Source organism: Lutzomyia longipalpis, chromosome 3 (assembly GCF_024334085.1).
Source record: "Lutzomyia longipalpis isolate SR_M1_2022 chromosome 3, ASM2433408v1".
In the NCBI taxonomy this organism is placed as follows: Eukaryota; Metazoa; Arthropoda; class Insecta; order Diptera; family Psychodidae; genus Lutzomyia; species Lutzomyia longipalpis.
Genome location: NC_074709.1, coordinates 21,385,114 through 21,400,046, shown reverse-complemented (window position 1 = coordinate 21,400,046; position 14,933 = coordinate 21,385,114). Strand labels below are relative to the sequence as shown.

The 14,933-nt window shown below is 31.3% G+C and overlaps 1 protein-coding gene across 5 annotated transcripts in view; it reads right to left on the bottom strand.

Moving 5' to 3' along the window:
- LOC129792598 (glutamate-gated chloride channel) overlaps window positions 1–14,933 on the bottom strand; it is a 51,666-nt gene that overhangs the window by 13,261 nt on the left and 23,472 nt on the right. For 2 of the 5 annotated variants that reach the window (XM_055831814.1, XM_055831815.1), the window contains exons 3-10: window positions 12,446–12,793; window positions 11,808–11,896; window positions 9,725–9,811; window positions 5,231–5,295; window positions 4,721–4,941; window positions 4,537–4,619; window positions 2,970–3,110; window positions 118–270 (exon numbers count right to left, since the gene is read on the bottom strand). In XM_055831814.1, the coding sequence (XP_055687789.1) occupies window positions 118–270; window positions 2,970–3,110; window positions 4,537–4,619; window positions 4,721–4,941; window positions 5,231–5,295; window positions 9,725–9,811; window positions 11,808–11,896; window positions 12,446–12,783 (1,177 nt within the window). In that variant the 5' untranslated portion in view covers window positions 12,784–12,793. Of the gene's footprint in view, window positions 1–117; window positions 271–864; window positions 940–2,969; window positions 3,111–4,536; window positions 4,620–4,720; window positions 4,942–5,230; window positions 5,296–9,724; window positions 9,812–11,807; window positions 11,897–12,445; window positions 12,794–14,933 lie in introns of all 5 variants that reach the window. The other 3 variants (XM_055831816.1, XM_055831817.1, XM_055831813.1) reach the window with 2 other exon arrangements.

Here is a 14,933-nt window from a genome sequence, read left to right as displayed (position 1 = left end):
TCTTGGAATTCGAATTTTGTATTTTTTCTGAGCTCTAAGCTGACGTACTTAAAGTTTTTGTACTTTAATGCTCGGAATATTTCGAAAATCTTTCGAAAAATCTCATTTTCCACTCACCAATCATAACACGTGCTGGTACTGCATTCCATTCCAACCAAAAATTAATGAATGAGGAAGTAACGAGTATAATGCCAGGAATAAAAACCGTAGTAAAGTAAAATGCACGATCTCTCGTAAATATTAGATCCACTTTGAGGCAGCTGTAGTTCCCTATTGGATTGATCAAGGAGAAAGAATCAAATTTTGTGAGTTCATCTAATGTATTGGTTTTTTAATCAAATACTGAAGGAAATAAAAAAAATATATTTTACAAATGATATGTGGGCAGAAGGTGAGAAAGACGCAGGTTGCTGTAGAACCTTTATCTTCCCTTTTATGCAATTGTGTATATTTTGATGTTACACCAACTTTCTGATAGCAATAAATTTTTACATTATATATATTTATATATAATATCAATTTATATACAGCAGTGGTTTTGGTGCATGATTTTTTTCTTTTGACTGTACTCTATGGAATTTCTATTCGGCCTTGACTTATTCATACAAAATTAGCAATTAGTTTTTACCTTGTAAAATAATTAAACTTTACTTTGTAAAAAGGAGCATTTAACATTTGCAACTGAAACAAATAAAAGTTTTAAAAGGTGAAAGGAAAATTGAGAATAAATGTATAAAAGGTATCTACTTAATTAATTTATATAAATGTGAAAAATAAACAAATGATTTTCTTTACCAAATGAATAAAAAAAAGAGAAAATAATATTTTTTTTTAACAAATTCAAATAACACAAAAATGCTATACCTTGCTGTTCAAATCGTCTTTGACAGAGAGAGCACAAAAACTCCTCGTCTTCTCTAGACAGAGTCTGTCCATCGGCTATTTTTGTGGGCAATTTTAAATTTGCTTTATCACTTCATCTCTTGAAAGTGGATTAAAATTTTGATATTGTCGCAAAATGTATGTATATTTGTATGAAAAAAAATTAAGAAAAAAATTCGCTAACATTCTCTTAAATAAGTACATTTATTGTTTAGAAAAAAGTTGAATATAAGCCAAGACCACAAGCTTCATCGCGGAGCTTTGGGCTCAGATTCTGCTCTAAATCTTACTCATGAACGTTATGTTATGATATACATATATGTACGTACCATATTACATAACGATCATAAGAAGGATCTGAGTAAAGGCCTGGCCCAGACTGTATATAAAACATTCATAAATGTAAATGTTTGCAATTCCACTATAATAAAACAAAAATAAAATAGTCTTTTTTTTTTAACTAAACGTCTCTTTTCTTTTATATAATGAATAGTTATGATTGTTAATGTCAACCGTTGTGTAATTGTGTTAAAGAAAAAAAAGCACTAGTGCGATGAACTATGAAAATAAAATTTAATGCATTGGGAAATTTTATTGAAATATTATTTGTAATCAAGATATTCCATCCAGACACATAGTGAGTGTTAAAATAGTTCTCAAAACAATAAAAAAGGTATTAACTACTAGGCAACTGGGCCAGAGATAAAGAAAAAGAAGAAAAAATTGAATACTCTAAGTAGATCTAGAATTCTTTCAAATTTTAACAGAACTCATTACATCCAAAAGTTAAAGAAAGTTTCATTATGCTTTATTAATTTTTGTTTCAATTTTTTATACACAACGATTTATTTAATCAGTAGATCCTTACAAACTCTTCTCACAAAACAAATTAAATTATTCTCCAGTTTTCTTCATTTAATCTAATAAAATTTTTTATTCTTATTATTATTTTCACTTGGTGTGTCTTGTAGGAATATTCAGCTGAGAAATTCTTTAAATAAACAAAAATGCGTGATCCATTAAAGCTCTAACGAAAACAATTCATACTTTGAGGGACTACACCGTCAAGTCCTGCAACAGAAGTAATGTTAAACACTTATAAAAGGAGTTTAAAAATAAACAAACGAAATAAAATAAAAGATGTGTAGGTGTGGCTAAATGATCCACACCAAATGATACTTTTCTGTGAAACAATTAAAAGCGAAAGCCTCAATTTATTGAAAAAATATTTTCAATTTTATATCGTATTTTTCAAAAATTACATCCAAATATATTTCATCAGTTTTTAAAATTAGTTGTGTCGGAAAACTTTTAAATATACCACAAAAAATCTTTAAAAATAAGTAAAATGAATGATCGTGGTTTTGTCAATTTTTGTCATCTTGCGTTGCCTCACAAATTTTTCACGACTCTATTGCCGATATTTGAAAATTCTCAATTTTAATTAAATATTAAAAAAAACTTTTAAAAGCTGTGGTCGCTGCATAAGAAGTTATGTTTTCCTTCTATAATGCCTTAATTTTTCTACCATTGTAAAGTTTGAAATGAAAGGAGTTTATTCAAGCTTATATGGGGATAGCACCTCATTTCAATTTATTCCAATTTCCTGTAAAATTCTTCTTGTCCGATCGACCTTTTAGCATTAAAGTGATTTTTTGAAGGTATAGGAAAAGGCGGTGGTTTAGATGTTTCTTCATGGCATCCAAGTATTTATAAATAGTCACAAATTTATCTTTATGTGACCACTTCCGGTTTCCATTTTTTTTTAAAGTGAAAAAGTATTTATTTCTCTATCGGACAATTTGATGCCCTGAAGAAGATCTTAAGCGAATCAATGGCATAAAAGGTAAAATAAGATAGAAAAAAAAACAAATAAGGCCGAATTCAGCATTATCTTTGTCATTAACAACGTTTATGCTTAATAAAAGTGCTGTAAGTGCATCCATAGTAAGCGCTTACAGAGAAAAAGCAAGAAAAGGTGAAATAAAAAGAAATTGTTTGAAAATGATTTTGGTGATGGTTTGTGACAAAATAGAGCTAAAAATAAGGTATTTTATAGTAATTAGCATGAAATATGTAACCCTTACCTCTCCAGCTTGCTTTTATAGGGCATGCTATCGTTTGATTTTGAATGAGGTACGCATTGAGTGTCGTTAACGATGGACTTTTTCGCAGTGTATCTTCATCATTTTTCCACACGTATGTTATAGCTGATTGCTCGTACGATACTAAAAGAAAGCACAGTGATTTTAAATTTAATTATAACCCCTGGCAAGGAAGGTGCAAGTAACAATTGAAGAATAAAATGTTACAAAATAACGGGAAGAAAAGCAAGGAAAATTTATACTCTGCTCGTGGAAAGAAGTCTCTCGATGTTATTCGGAAATTTTGCGTGTACGAATTTGTCTAACGATGTCGATATTGGCTCGTTACTCCTTTCCTCATACCTCCATCTCTTTAGACTGCTTTTCACGAGTTGAGTAAATACGGGGATAAATGGATTAATGGAAAAGTGATAAAGAATACAAAGATTGTGGGATTTAAAGGAACAGAATTGGTGGTAATTCTGCATATAATTTAATCTTTTGTAGTGCAATAAAAAAGTAGTGAATGGTGATTATGATTAGGATGTAAACAGCGGAGCTTGTTTTAACAGGGAAAGACGTCATATATGGATGAAAGTTGGGGTAAGCACGAATTAGTTTCCGTACTAATATGTAGGTACAATATTATGTAGGTGTAAGCACGAAATCTTACAAAGTATTTAATCAACAAAATTCTAGTTTTAGCATATCCTATCGCATCCCTATAATATTTATATTTCCTTGTTTTATTATTTCTTTGCATAAATATGCATAATATATTTTAAATAAATAAAATTAATAAAAATTTTTCGCTGTGATTTTTCTTAGTACGGGGTATCACCTAAAATCAAAGTTTTCAAATCGAACTTAAGCTTTATAAGTACAATTTAGCGTAGGTCATTGAAGAAAATATTTTTACTACTTTTATAATGTAAAGCTTGACGTATTATATGAGAATATATATTGTATATAATCTGCATAATATAATATATACAATTCAATATATATTTTTGTTTTCAAGGCATGAACTCACAATAAATTCAATAAAATTCAATAATACAAATTGAATAAATAATAATTTTATTATCCCCACATACGAGTGTTTCGAAAACAAAATAAATGAATAATATCTATCTATTATGTACATGTATATTATTGTAAGGATAATGTTGCTATTAACTTTCTTGTCCTACTTATCAAATATTTTAAAACCGTAGTATAAACGATATAAAATTCATTTAATTTTAACGATTTCTTGCATAGTTTTCTGGTTATTTTGCAAAAAATATACATCTGAATATATTTTTTTTTATCATACACAAAATCCCGAAACTATTTCTATATAATATTTTATTAATGTCCGACAGTTAGGTAAAGTTTTTCATTGTTTCAACAGCTGAATGTCCCCCCTGATTGTCGTTTGAAATGGTAAGGAGGCAAACATTTACAATTTGAATATACTGTGTATTTTGAGTTAGTTTGTAGAGAGAAAGAGATGCAGAGCAAGAAGACAGCGAAAGTGCAAAGGAAGAGATGTGAAAATGGCGAAAAAATCATATAAAGTACGTACTACTCTCGAGCGCAAACGAACATAAAGGATCGTCAAATGGAAATATATTCAGCCGTCCCTGGCACGATAAGATCAAATGGCGCCTATAAAAGTGGGAAATGGTCGATTTATCTCTTTTCACACACACAGAAAAAAATGTATAATGGTAATATCGCCAAATATATGTAGAATTGTTGCACTTTACCTCATTAAGTAGTTGATTGTCCCATTTCGATAGATGCGCAATGCAAAGTGCATCGGGATAATTGGGTCCTTAAAGTCACCATGCATTATGAAATAAGTATCTGGCAGCCATATATCTTCATGGTGATGAATCGCATTTAAATATTCGTATTGAGATTGATTGGCATACCTCAAACGGGGATCGTACCATTGTTGTTGCAGTAAAAATTCAACTTCATATTTCTACAAAGAAAACGTTTAGAAAAAGGAAAATTTTAATTAAGTAGGTACATAAAATTTTATTTTAAATTATTTTTTAAATTGTCTGTAATTATATGTTTTCTAACATTTCTATTTCAAATATGATTTAATTTGTTGAAAAATATTTATTCAAACTCACACTATTATTAAAAAATCACTAAAAATATTTTTAACGTTTTTTTCTGTAATTTCTTTAAAACAAAAAAATATGAACTAAAATGACTTTCAAGACGCTCAAGACCTATATTTGAAAATGCAAAAAGCAACTTACCAAACTAGATTCATCGGGTGATGCTAAACTTAGTAATAGGACGCTAACGTTAACTGTTAAGGTTCCTAAAATGAAACAATATGAATAAAAAAACAAAAATATGAGAAAATATACATATCGCTTTCCCATGTAAAAGTATTGTAATTAAATGAGGCTTTACCATACTTTTCCATGGAACAAGCTTTATACGGCAATCACGTAAATATTTTGCAATTTGAATAATAATTTGCATACAAAATATATTAATTTTCCAGATTACACCAATGAGAATACAAGTAAAAAATAATAATAAAAAAGCTAGTGATTTTTTTAAATGCAGCAAATTTTTTTCAATGGTATTTGGTGGTGTTGTAGGTGTTGTATGAAAGAAATTAATTTATTCAATAAGGCAAGATTATAAAATCTTAAAACCGACATTATTTTAAATGCGCATTAAATGGTTTTTTAACTAACATTTTGAGTAAAATTTTATAACTATACTAGTTTTCATAGTTTTTGAGTTTTACGTTTATCATGAAATTAAAAGAAACTTCACAGATAAAAGAAACAAAAGAAGAATTCTTTAAGGGTATGATCATTTACGTCAAGATGTCGAAATTGCTCCCTAGATTTGGGATGCTTGAGGGTAGGTGAGCTCTCTCGGATTATTTTTCTCACTCAAAATTCTATCTGCTTAGCCGCAAGAATAATTTAATTGAAGCTTGTATTTGGAACATTAGAATTGGCGACGGAACCCTATTTATACAAGGATCAAGGTACTTGATAAGAAAATAGGATTTATTTTCTTTAGGTCAGCGTTCCGAAAAACAATGAAACAAAAAATTATCGGGAAAAGCGTTTCACTTTCCTCGGTGGGTCTTAAATAATTTTTTAATTTTCTCTTCATTTATTACTTTGACGTTGGTTTAAAGCCTTTAGTCATTGGTAGATGCAGTAATTTTTACAGACGCAGGATTCCTGCATTCCCGGCATTCCCGGAAGGAATTTTCTTCTCCTCAAAAAGTTCTGAAATTTTTAAAAGCAAGCCACATGGAGTACCCCTTAATAGATCAACAAATTTTACTAATAAGCTTAACTTGAATGTTTTACGAATATTAATTTTTTCATATTACATAACAACGGGGTATTTGGAACATCTTGCCTAATGAGAAATTCAAAGTGAAGAAATCTTGACTTGAATTACAAATTATTTTTATTAAAATGTTTACGTTTCTATCTACAGAGCGCATTTTAGGGCGTATCAGCTATGAAAAAATGTGTTGAAGATACTCAAGCAGACGAAGGATATGAAAGTTATATGAATGTATTCATTTTCCTTGCGTGTCATAAAAAGCACAATTGAGTATGAAAGAGACAAGGAAGGAGATGAAAAAATTTCTTCAATATTTCGCTATTCTGTGAAATTGTGAAGACGCCCAAGACAGCTGGCAATAGACAGATTTATAATAAATGCGTCAGATTGTATTTTATTATATAATTTTCATTAGAATAAGACATCTTGTACATAAATTCAATGCTGCACAAATTCTCTCAATGGAGGACGTCCGTTAGTCTATAATCTCATTGTTCAGTATATTAGAATACGTTTATGCTGTTGCAAAGTTTAATGGTTTTAAAGCAAAAGGATTTTATATTATGTAACTTTATTAAACCTATACAGTAAGGAATACATAAGTGGATACTTCATGGAAGTTTCCCCATTTTTTGAAGAAGAAACAGAAGAAATATGTTTTAGAAAATCGTTGTGTTCAAGTTTTCGATATAGAAAGGGTAAAAACATCCCTTTTTGTATGTTTAACAATCTAAGGAGGGAAATATCAGAAAAGTTGTGAGAGGCAAAAAGTGTAGAAATTTAATAACGACATCCACTTTCATCTGTTGAAGTCTTATGTGACAATTTAAGTCGTGAAAGACTTTCCGCCCCCAATAGGCACCCTTATCAAGTGGGTGAGAAAAGGCATTTGCCAGTTCGTTTGTTTGGAAGCGACTCTGTTGCTTTCTCCCTTTCCCGAAGGATCCCCCCTTTTTCTGGTAAATCTCCCTTTGCTCGCTATATAGGAGAAACCCAAAATTCTGATGGAGTAAGGGGAGGAAACAATGAATCTGTTTATGTTGGAAAGTAGAAGTAAACTGTCTGAAAGTTTATGCTTCGAGCGCTCTTCAGCATAAAAAGCACATAATAAAAGCATTCCTTTACTTATCCTCAAACCCTAACACTTTAAATGCCAAAACCCATGAATAGACCAAACCCCAGCAAAACTTAAAGGCTTACGGAATCACGGCATGCGGTCAGATGCCTTTTACATCCTTTTCTTTCACCATTATGCGTGTGTCGCTTTATCGGTAAGAAAAGCTTCTTCGGCGTCTTTACCGTGATTCCTCGTAGAGAAAGTGTATATTCATTTGAAAACCACAAAAAAGTATTCCTCAGCATACCTTTTGTACATAGAAAATATGTGTGTTCATAACCATTATTTGATCATTGACTTACAAAAAGAAATTAAAGAGAAAGATGAACCTATTGAACTTTTCTTAATTATACATTATAGAAGCTTTATATTCGTACAATTCCTATTCTTCTTTATAATTTTTATATATTAATGAGGAAGTTATCTTGTAATTTTAATTTACATTTTCCTCTTCCTGTCAAAACTTTGCATATTTTCTCAGATTAACAATGTTCTCTTTCTCCCGTTCCTCTCTCAGAAAACGTCCTAATTTACTTGCTCTGACATAAAGCGCAATTAACTTCTACCACGACGGATAGGTTGGATATTATTCATCCCACTCGTATACGAAGGAGCCCCATTACCTGACTCATGACAAGGAGGGTGTGTTTGAGAACTTGTCACAAGCGCGTGTGTCTCATGAAAGTTTTGTGTGAACTTTTCTTCTTTTTGACTTGGTGTGAGCACGGGTAAAGGAAGGCGGTATGGATTTAGAGCCTTTCCTCAAACATATCTCCCATATTGTACTTCTCGTACACAACCAAGAGTCATATGTAGAGTGTTGTTTCACATAACGTATTTTTCCTATTTTCCAATTTTCACTTTTAGTCAATATTGACATAGGATACTCCCGAGACTCTGAAAATGGGAAAATTTTATAAAACATATTGGACGGTTAGCATCCCAACATTGTGAGAATTTTTAAAGTAAAAATTGAAAAAAATATACAATGCGGAACTTCACTGTAATAAGTTTCCTTGGATATGAATTGATTGATGGGGAAATCAACTTTTTGATTGAATTCGAAATAAAGAAAAACAAATTTTTGTTTTCTTGCATAATGGAGAGATTTATGAATATATTTACATAAAGTAAATTCAACGTGTTTTATGTATTTAAATTCTTAGAAAAGGAAAGAAATATGATAGGTACTGAAAAAATATAAATAGACCACTTGGCCCAAAATATTATAAACGCATATTTCTACCTCATAAACATTAATAGGTCAATAAGAGCCGTAGGTCCTTACACAGATCCACATAACGTAATGTAGGAGCTTATTTCATAAAATATGTTGGTCCCAGAGAAAACAAAAGTCAATTATAGCGCAACATGATAACACAACGTCGAGATTGCTATATACGCCTTGTAATTAGATTTGAGCGTGTTGCATTAGATGATGCACAGTTGAGGTTTTTGAGTAAGTTCAGTAACTTGATGAACTAAAATGACCACAAAAAATGACCCTGGAGATTCGAGATGTTCTAGAGAGTACCGCTTGACAGAGCTTTAATTAAAGTTTAGTTTTAATCATAATCAGTTTGAAGTAAATCCCGAATATTCCCTTCTTGTGTCATCTACGATAATCTATCTACTTTTATTAAAATTTTAACTCTTAATGCTGGAAAATTGAGTAATATTATGCATCTAATTCATGAACATAACACCCACATCGACCTCAACTTATACTGCTCGTATGAAGTATATACTCAAGAGGTTCTTAGTTCAAACACTCTTATAACAATATTTATATACATATATCTTCCCAGTAACTCCACCTTTCCACCCCTTTATGTATCTCCCATTAAAAAATGAAAGAAAATCTTCTCAATGATTTTTTCTCTCTACAATTTACAATCGAAAGTGCAATTAATCCCGGTGATAACTTCCTTAAATTATGTACATTTATACAAATTAATATAGATTTTTCCTTATCGTTAGCAAAAAATAATCAACAGACTGTGCTAAAAATTCCTAGAAACTTTCAAGGAACGAGTGCTGATAAAAGTATGCGCGGAAGAAGGCAATAAGAGAAAATGAAATTATATTTTCACCACAAAATAATATAATACACATATAAAAAACCTTAATTTTCATTACAGAAAAACCTCAGAGATAATTGCAAAGTTGTGCTAGGACGAAGAAATTAAAGAATAACTAATGAAGAAGAAAAAAAAATTAAAACACAGCAGCACAGGACAAAGACCACTACTAATTTAAAATATTTAGTAATTTGTGTTAATGAGTTATAAGTAAGGTCACGGACCACGATTTTGTACACGTCCAGGTGTTGCTCGAATCGAAAGATTATTTGCCATTTCCGGCGATTCCATTCCGCAACAGAAATCTGCATCTGGAAATACAAATGCAAAAACCAAATGGAATGCCAGGATATGCAAGCTATTAGTTTGTTTTTACTCAAGAGACATATTATTAAAAAAAATTAAAAAAGGGAGATAGGAGTCAAATTCGGTAAAAAATCTTTTCTCATAAATTGAGAGTTTTGAGAATTTTCGATATTTTGTGTAATTATAAAATGAAACAGACTATTCCATAAATCAGGGTTGTGAAAAGGAAAAATTATATTTTTGATAGAACCGTTCATAAAGTCTTACACATATAGAGTTTTTTTTTTAATATAACAACACATTCCCTTCCCCTTTCATTAAGTTCACTGGGTCATAAACAAGATAAAACAACTTTCCTTAAAAGAAATTAATAATCTGAAATTTAAAAACTATTTACGTAATCCAATGCATAAAATAATAATATTTTTGAACATCTTTTCCGTTCAAAAGTTCTTTATGTTCTGCTAAATGGCTGGGTTGCTCATAAGAATACTTAATATGGGATAAGGAAGTACTCTTACCACTTACAACGACTGCATGGGATACACCTGTTCCCGTTTTTAGAGCCCCTGATTGACTATTCGCGTTTACTTGTTTATTTAATTTTAAATTCGTCTTATCTTAGTGGCCATAGTTGTGTTATCATGGTTGATAATTTCCATCATATTTGAACTATTTAAATTTAGATAGCAGCTAAAAGCCTGCATTGAACACATACATAGTTTTGTAATGTAAAAAAAATATGTAAACCTCTCACTTATGTTAATACATAATATAGATGCCATGATGTTTTATACCAAATACAGTTATGAGGAAGTAGACGTCCGAGAATAATTTAAGAGAATTTGAAAAAGACCGACCGAAAATCCGTTTTTTTCTTCAAATTATCTTCAGTTTATTTAGGATCATATTATGATGTGCCTGCCTCCTAAATTGTTAATTTCATCCTTTCGGAGTAGTCGTAGAGGGCTTTTGACTTTTGAGATATTGGAACCAGAAGGCATTTTCAAAGGGTACGCAATCTAACCAATTTTCATGATCTGGATTGGATAAAGCTGAACTTATTGTTTTCACTCAGGAAAGTTTGTTTGTGTTAATTTTGTAAAATGAAGAATTTATATGTCATTATTTTCTTGCAATATAATTTTCCATTATAATTTTCCATTATTCCTTATCTATTATAATACTTACGGATGAATTGAGAATTTTAAATAAATACTGAAAACGCAGCTCTTTGTTCAAATTGTAAGTGAAAAATCAACCGGAGGTAATAATGTGGATGATTGAGAGGGAAATGAATTCTCTTTCACATGAATCCACGATTGAAGTAGGTAGTGAGTGTGATTTTCCGCTTTTCAATATTGATTGTATTGCTGGACAATGGAAGTGCTTAAAGTTCACATCTTTAATGAAAGCGCATAGTATTTGAACCAAATAACAATTTTGAGAAATAAAATAATAAATAAGTTCTCGTTGTATTGAACAAGAGTAGAGAATAAAACGTATGTATGTAGTTTAAATCCTTAAGGTTTAACGGTATTACTACTTCTTATATTTTCTAACAAAATAAGGAATCTATAGTGAAATCCGTCTTATTGATATAAAGAAATACTTCTGTATGAATTATTTTAAAGATCTCAAATTAGGAATGTGAGAAATGTGTATAGAAATATTTTATGATACAGTGGCAAAACAAGAAAAAAGAAAATAAAAGAATAATTTTTTCCGTAAAAGCATCGTATAGTGTCTATGATGGTATAAAAAATGATACCTAATTTTTTTAAGCGAATCAAGAAGGATACAGAACAAAGTGAAATAAAGAAAAATACACAGACTTGTAATTCAAATCAAGATTTACTAATAGAATGTGATAGAAAAATTTAGAAAGTTGTGCCAAATAATTTAAAAAAAAAAATAGAGCTACTTCTTGCAGAAAAAAACACCTTTAAATAGAAAGATTCAATAAGTTAAAAAAGTGAAGAAAGAAAAATATCTACTTACCGTCTACTGGCGGTAAAAGTCGCTTATCATATCGTGAATTTTTGAGGAGATGATCTAGAATTTCTTTATCAGATTTCCCTTCAGCAAATCTGTAATATGGAAATTCCGTAAAAGATAAAAATCATATTTTGTGATTTTTTTTCTCATGTTAATGCTTTTTAAAGACAATCTCTCGTTTATAAAACGCATAAAAAACAGAAGCGTAGGCTCAACATTAATTATTTATCATGTCTCGCCCTCTTCCGAAAATACTATCGCGATTTGTACCTATCGAGTTTTTAGTGCGATGTCGTTAAGTTAAATTCTTTCATACACGAAATGACTATATTATTTATATTCTGCACGCTTTTGCCCTATTTTTGCGAGAAAGGAAATCGATACTTGAAAGAAACATTTTGTATACGCGGAATAGCATTTTGATATCATTCTATACATACTCCTTCTTAAAGGAACACAGAAATTAGTTGCTTTTGTATACGCTGTTTTATTGATTTTTTAATTGAATTGCCCGGCGAGACACACTGACGACAGGAAGGTCAGAGAAAAACTCACGGGGTCACGCTAAAAAGCACGTATACCCCCCACGATATGACGCGAAGTGGAATAAAATGAAGAGAAAATTTATATAAATTTCTTACATGGGATGTGCGCTGTCTGAAGCGGCTGTCGGCGTTGCCAGATAGCACAGAGCAAGGATGAAGCTGGATGCCGCATAGAGGCAAAGAGAATGCCGTACAAGACAGTGACTACTGGTATAGGATGCTCTAGCAATACTAAAAGTCATCAGCTGCGACAGCTTTCCTGCAATGGCCTGTGCCACATCTGCTGATGTGAAGACGCGCTCAAAGATGTTTTCGGCATCGCACGCCACTTTACGGTTGCGTCGACGATGCTTCCGCTGTTTAGCGCCGGTATGCGTCGCTTCTGGTACCAGTAGATCCGTTTTGAACAGCACTCTTTCACATGGCAAGTCCATACTGTGACATCTGGATTAAAAGATGAGTTAACACTTTAGTTTTTTTTATATACATTATTTTAAAGGAGCTTTTTGCTGAGTAAAAGTCTTTGGAAAAATTTCAAAAATTTCTTTCGATGAATGCCTGCATAAGTTACAGTTCTTAGAGAACTTCTCAACATCATATGGAATTACGCCAGGCAGATGTTCTTGTATACGAGTCTTTGAATAACTTTCATCTTTGATCTATCTCATTTTTTATGAGTTCTCTGTCTTTAGAGCTTTTTGAATAACTCCTCTAAAGGAATAATATATTTAGAAGAAGTTTTCGAAAACTATATAGCAAAAAAGAAAACAAAAGAGACAAAAGTCCTCAAATTAGGCAAAGTATTTTTTCCCATAATTTTAGTTTAAGTTTTTCTAAAAATCTACGTGACATTACCAAGTTTTTAGAGCAATATTTTCTTTGAAACTTTTAGCATTTCAGGATATAATAATAAACCCTTTTTTTACTACTTTGCCTCAAGGATTATCGGTTCATATGCTCATATCACTTTAAACCTTAAGAAAGATTTCATATCCTGAGCTATGTGCTCAAGCTTTCGTTCAACATAGGACGATACAACCCAGTAGATGTAAAGTGTTAGCATTGAATTATACAACAAATCTCAATAGTACTCGAAACTTGCACTCAAATGTATTATCTCATCTCTTTCTCTCTCACATGGAAAATTCATATGGAAAAGACAGAATGAAGCTATATGGCAGGATTATGCTTTCTCCATTCCCAATGTGTATATACATATTTTATTAAATTTTTGTCGGGGGCGAGTGTTTTCACCCCGAGGGGGTCGAGGTGCTATTACCATAGAAAAAATATTCAAAAAGAGTCCCACAGGGAGAGTGTCATTAGTGTTGAGTGGACGAGTGGACCGAGGTGGACGACACGTATCACCCCGCAGTGGGACTATAAATCATCATGCGTTGTACATAATGTATTTTAGCGTTTCACCAGTAAAATGTGCACCCAAATTAAATTGAAATGTAAATAAAATTGGGATAAATTCATTTTCGCATTAGTAAAAATTTTATTTTTCTTCTGCCTGAGTGATGTGACAAGCTTCTATGCTGGTGTACTGGGAGACTCGTTCTCTCCCCCCTTCTATGTTGGCATGTGATTGAGTAGAATAGTAATTCAAAAAAAAAAAGAAATGTGAATTCACATATCATCTCATTGCTGCATGTATAAAGAAAAGGGTTGGCAAATATCTAAAGATCTCGAGCAATTTATCCATGAGGGATGGTTTCCTTTTACCGTAGAAAACCCACACAAACTAACTATGTATATATCTCTTATTTCCAAGAGAGATAAGTTGCTCAATTTGTGGTCAAGGTGTCTTCAAACGAAAGGAGTTTGAGTGATTTTATTGAAGTGCTTTCCCCTTCTCTCTTTTCAAAGGATGTCACCCTAATTTATTCACAACTCCCCCATCCGAAATAAAACCTTCTGACAAGCTTCATACGACAATTCCATGAGGGGTAGATGGGGGAAGTAGTACCCCTTAAAACATCTGAAATTTAAGGAGTTTACCCTTTTCTTTTATGCGGGTGCGTGTGAATACTCTGAATTTGACTACCTATGTATTTACATAGTTTTGAAAAGGGATTATATCGCAGGAATATGTTTCAATCGAATGTAATTTATTATTGTTATTCATCCATGTCATGTAGTAGAATACTCCTGTATGGATGTCTCAAATAAATAAAATTTCGCGTAATTCAAAATAATGTATATTGATGTTACCGGAAATGAGTGAGGAGCGTTTTTGGGTTGATATTCCTTGATAGTGTAAGTGCGCCTATCATTAATATCTATTTAATTTAATTGATTAGAAAATTATGTCACTTAATTTAACGCACCGAATGATGAAATTACGTCCCAAAAAGGAACACATTTACCTGCGCATTTGGAGGCAATATGAAAAGGGGGCAAGAGAAGAAATAACAAATAGATAATGGGAGGGTTGATAGCTTAAGTTGGAGGTTTAGAATTGATAAATTACATTAAAAATGGAACAAAAACTGTATAAAAGTAAAAATATTCTTTTTCAAATTGTTACGAATAAAATTTTCAATTTTTCATAGCCTCAAATTATAGTTTTTATATAATA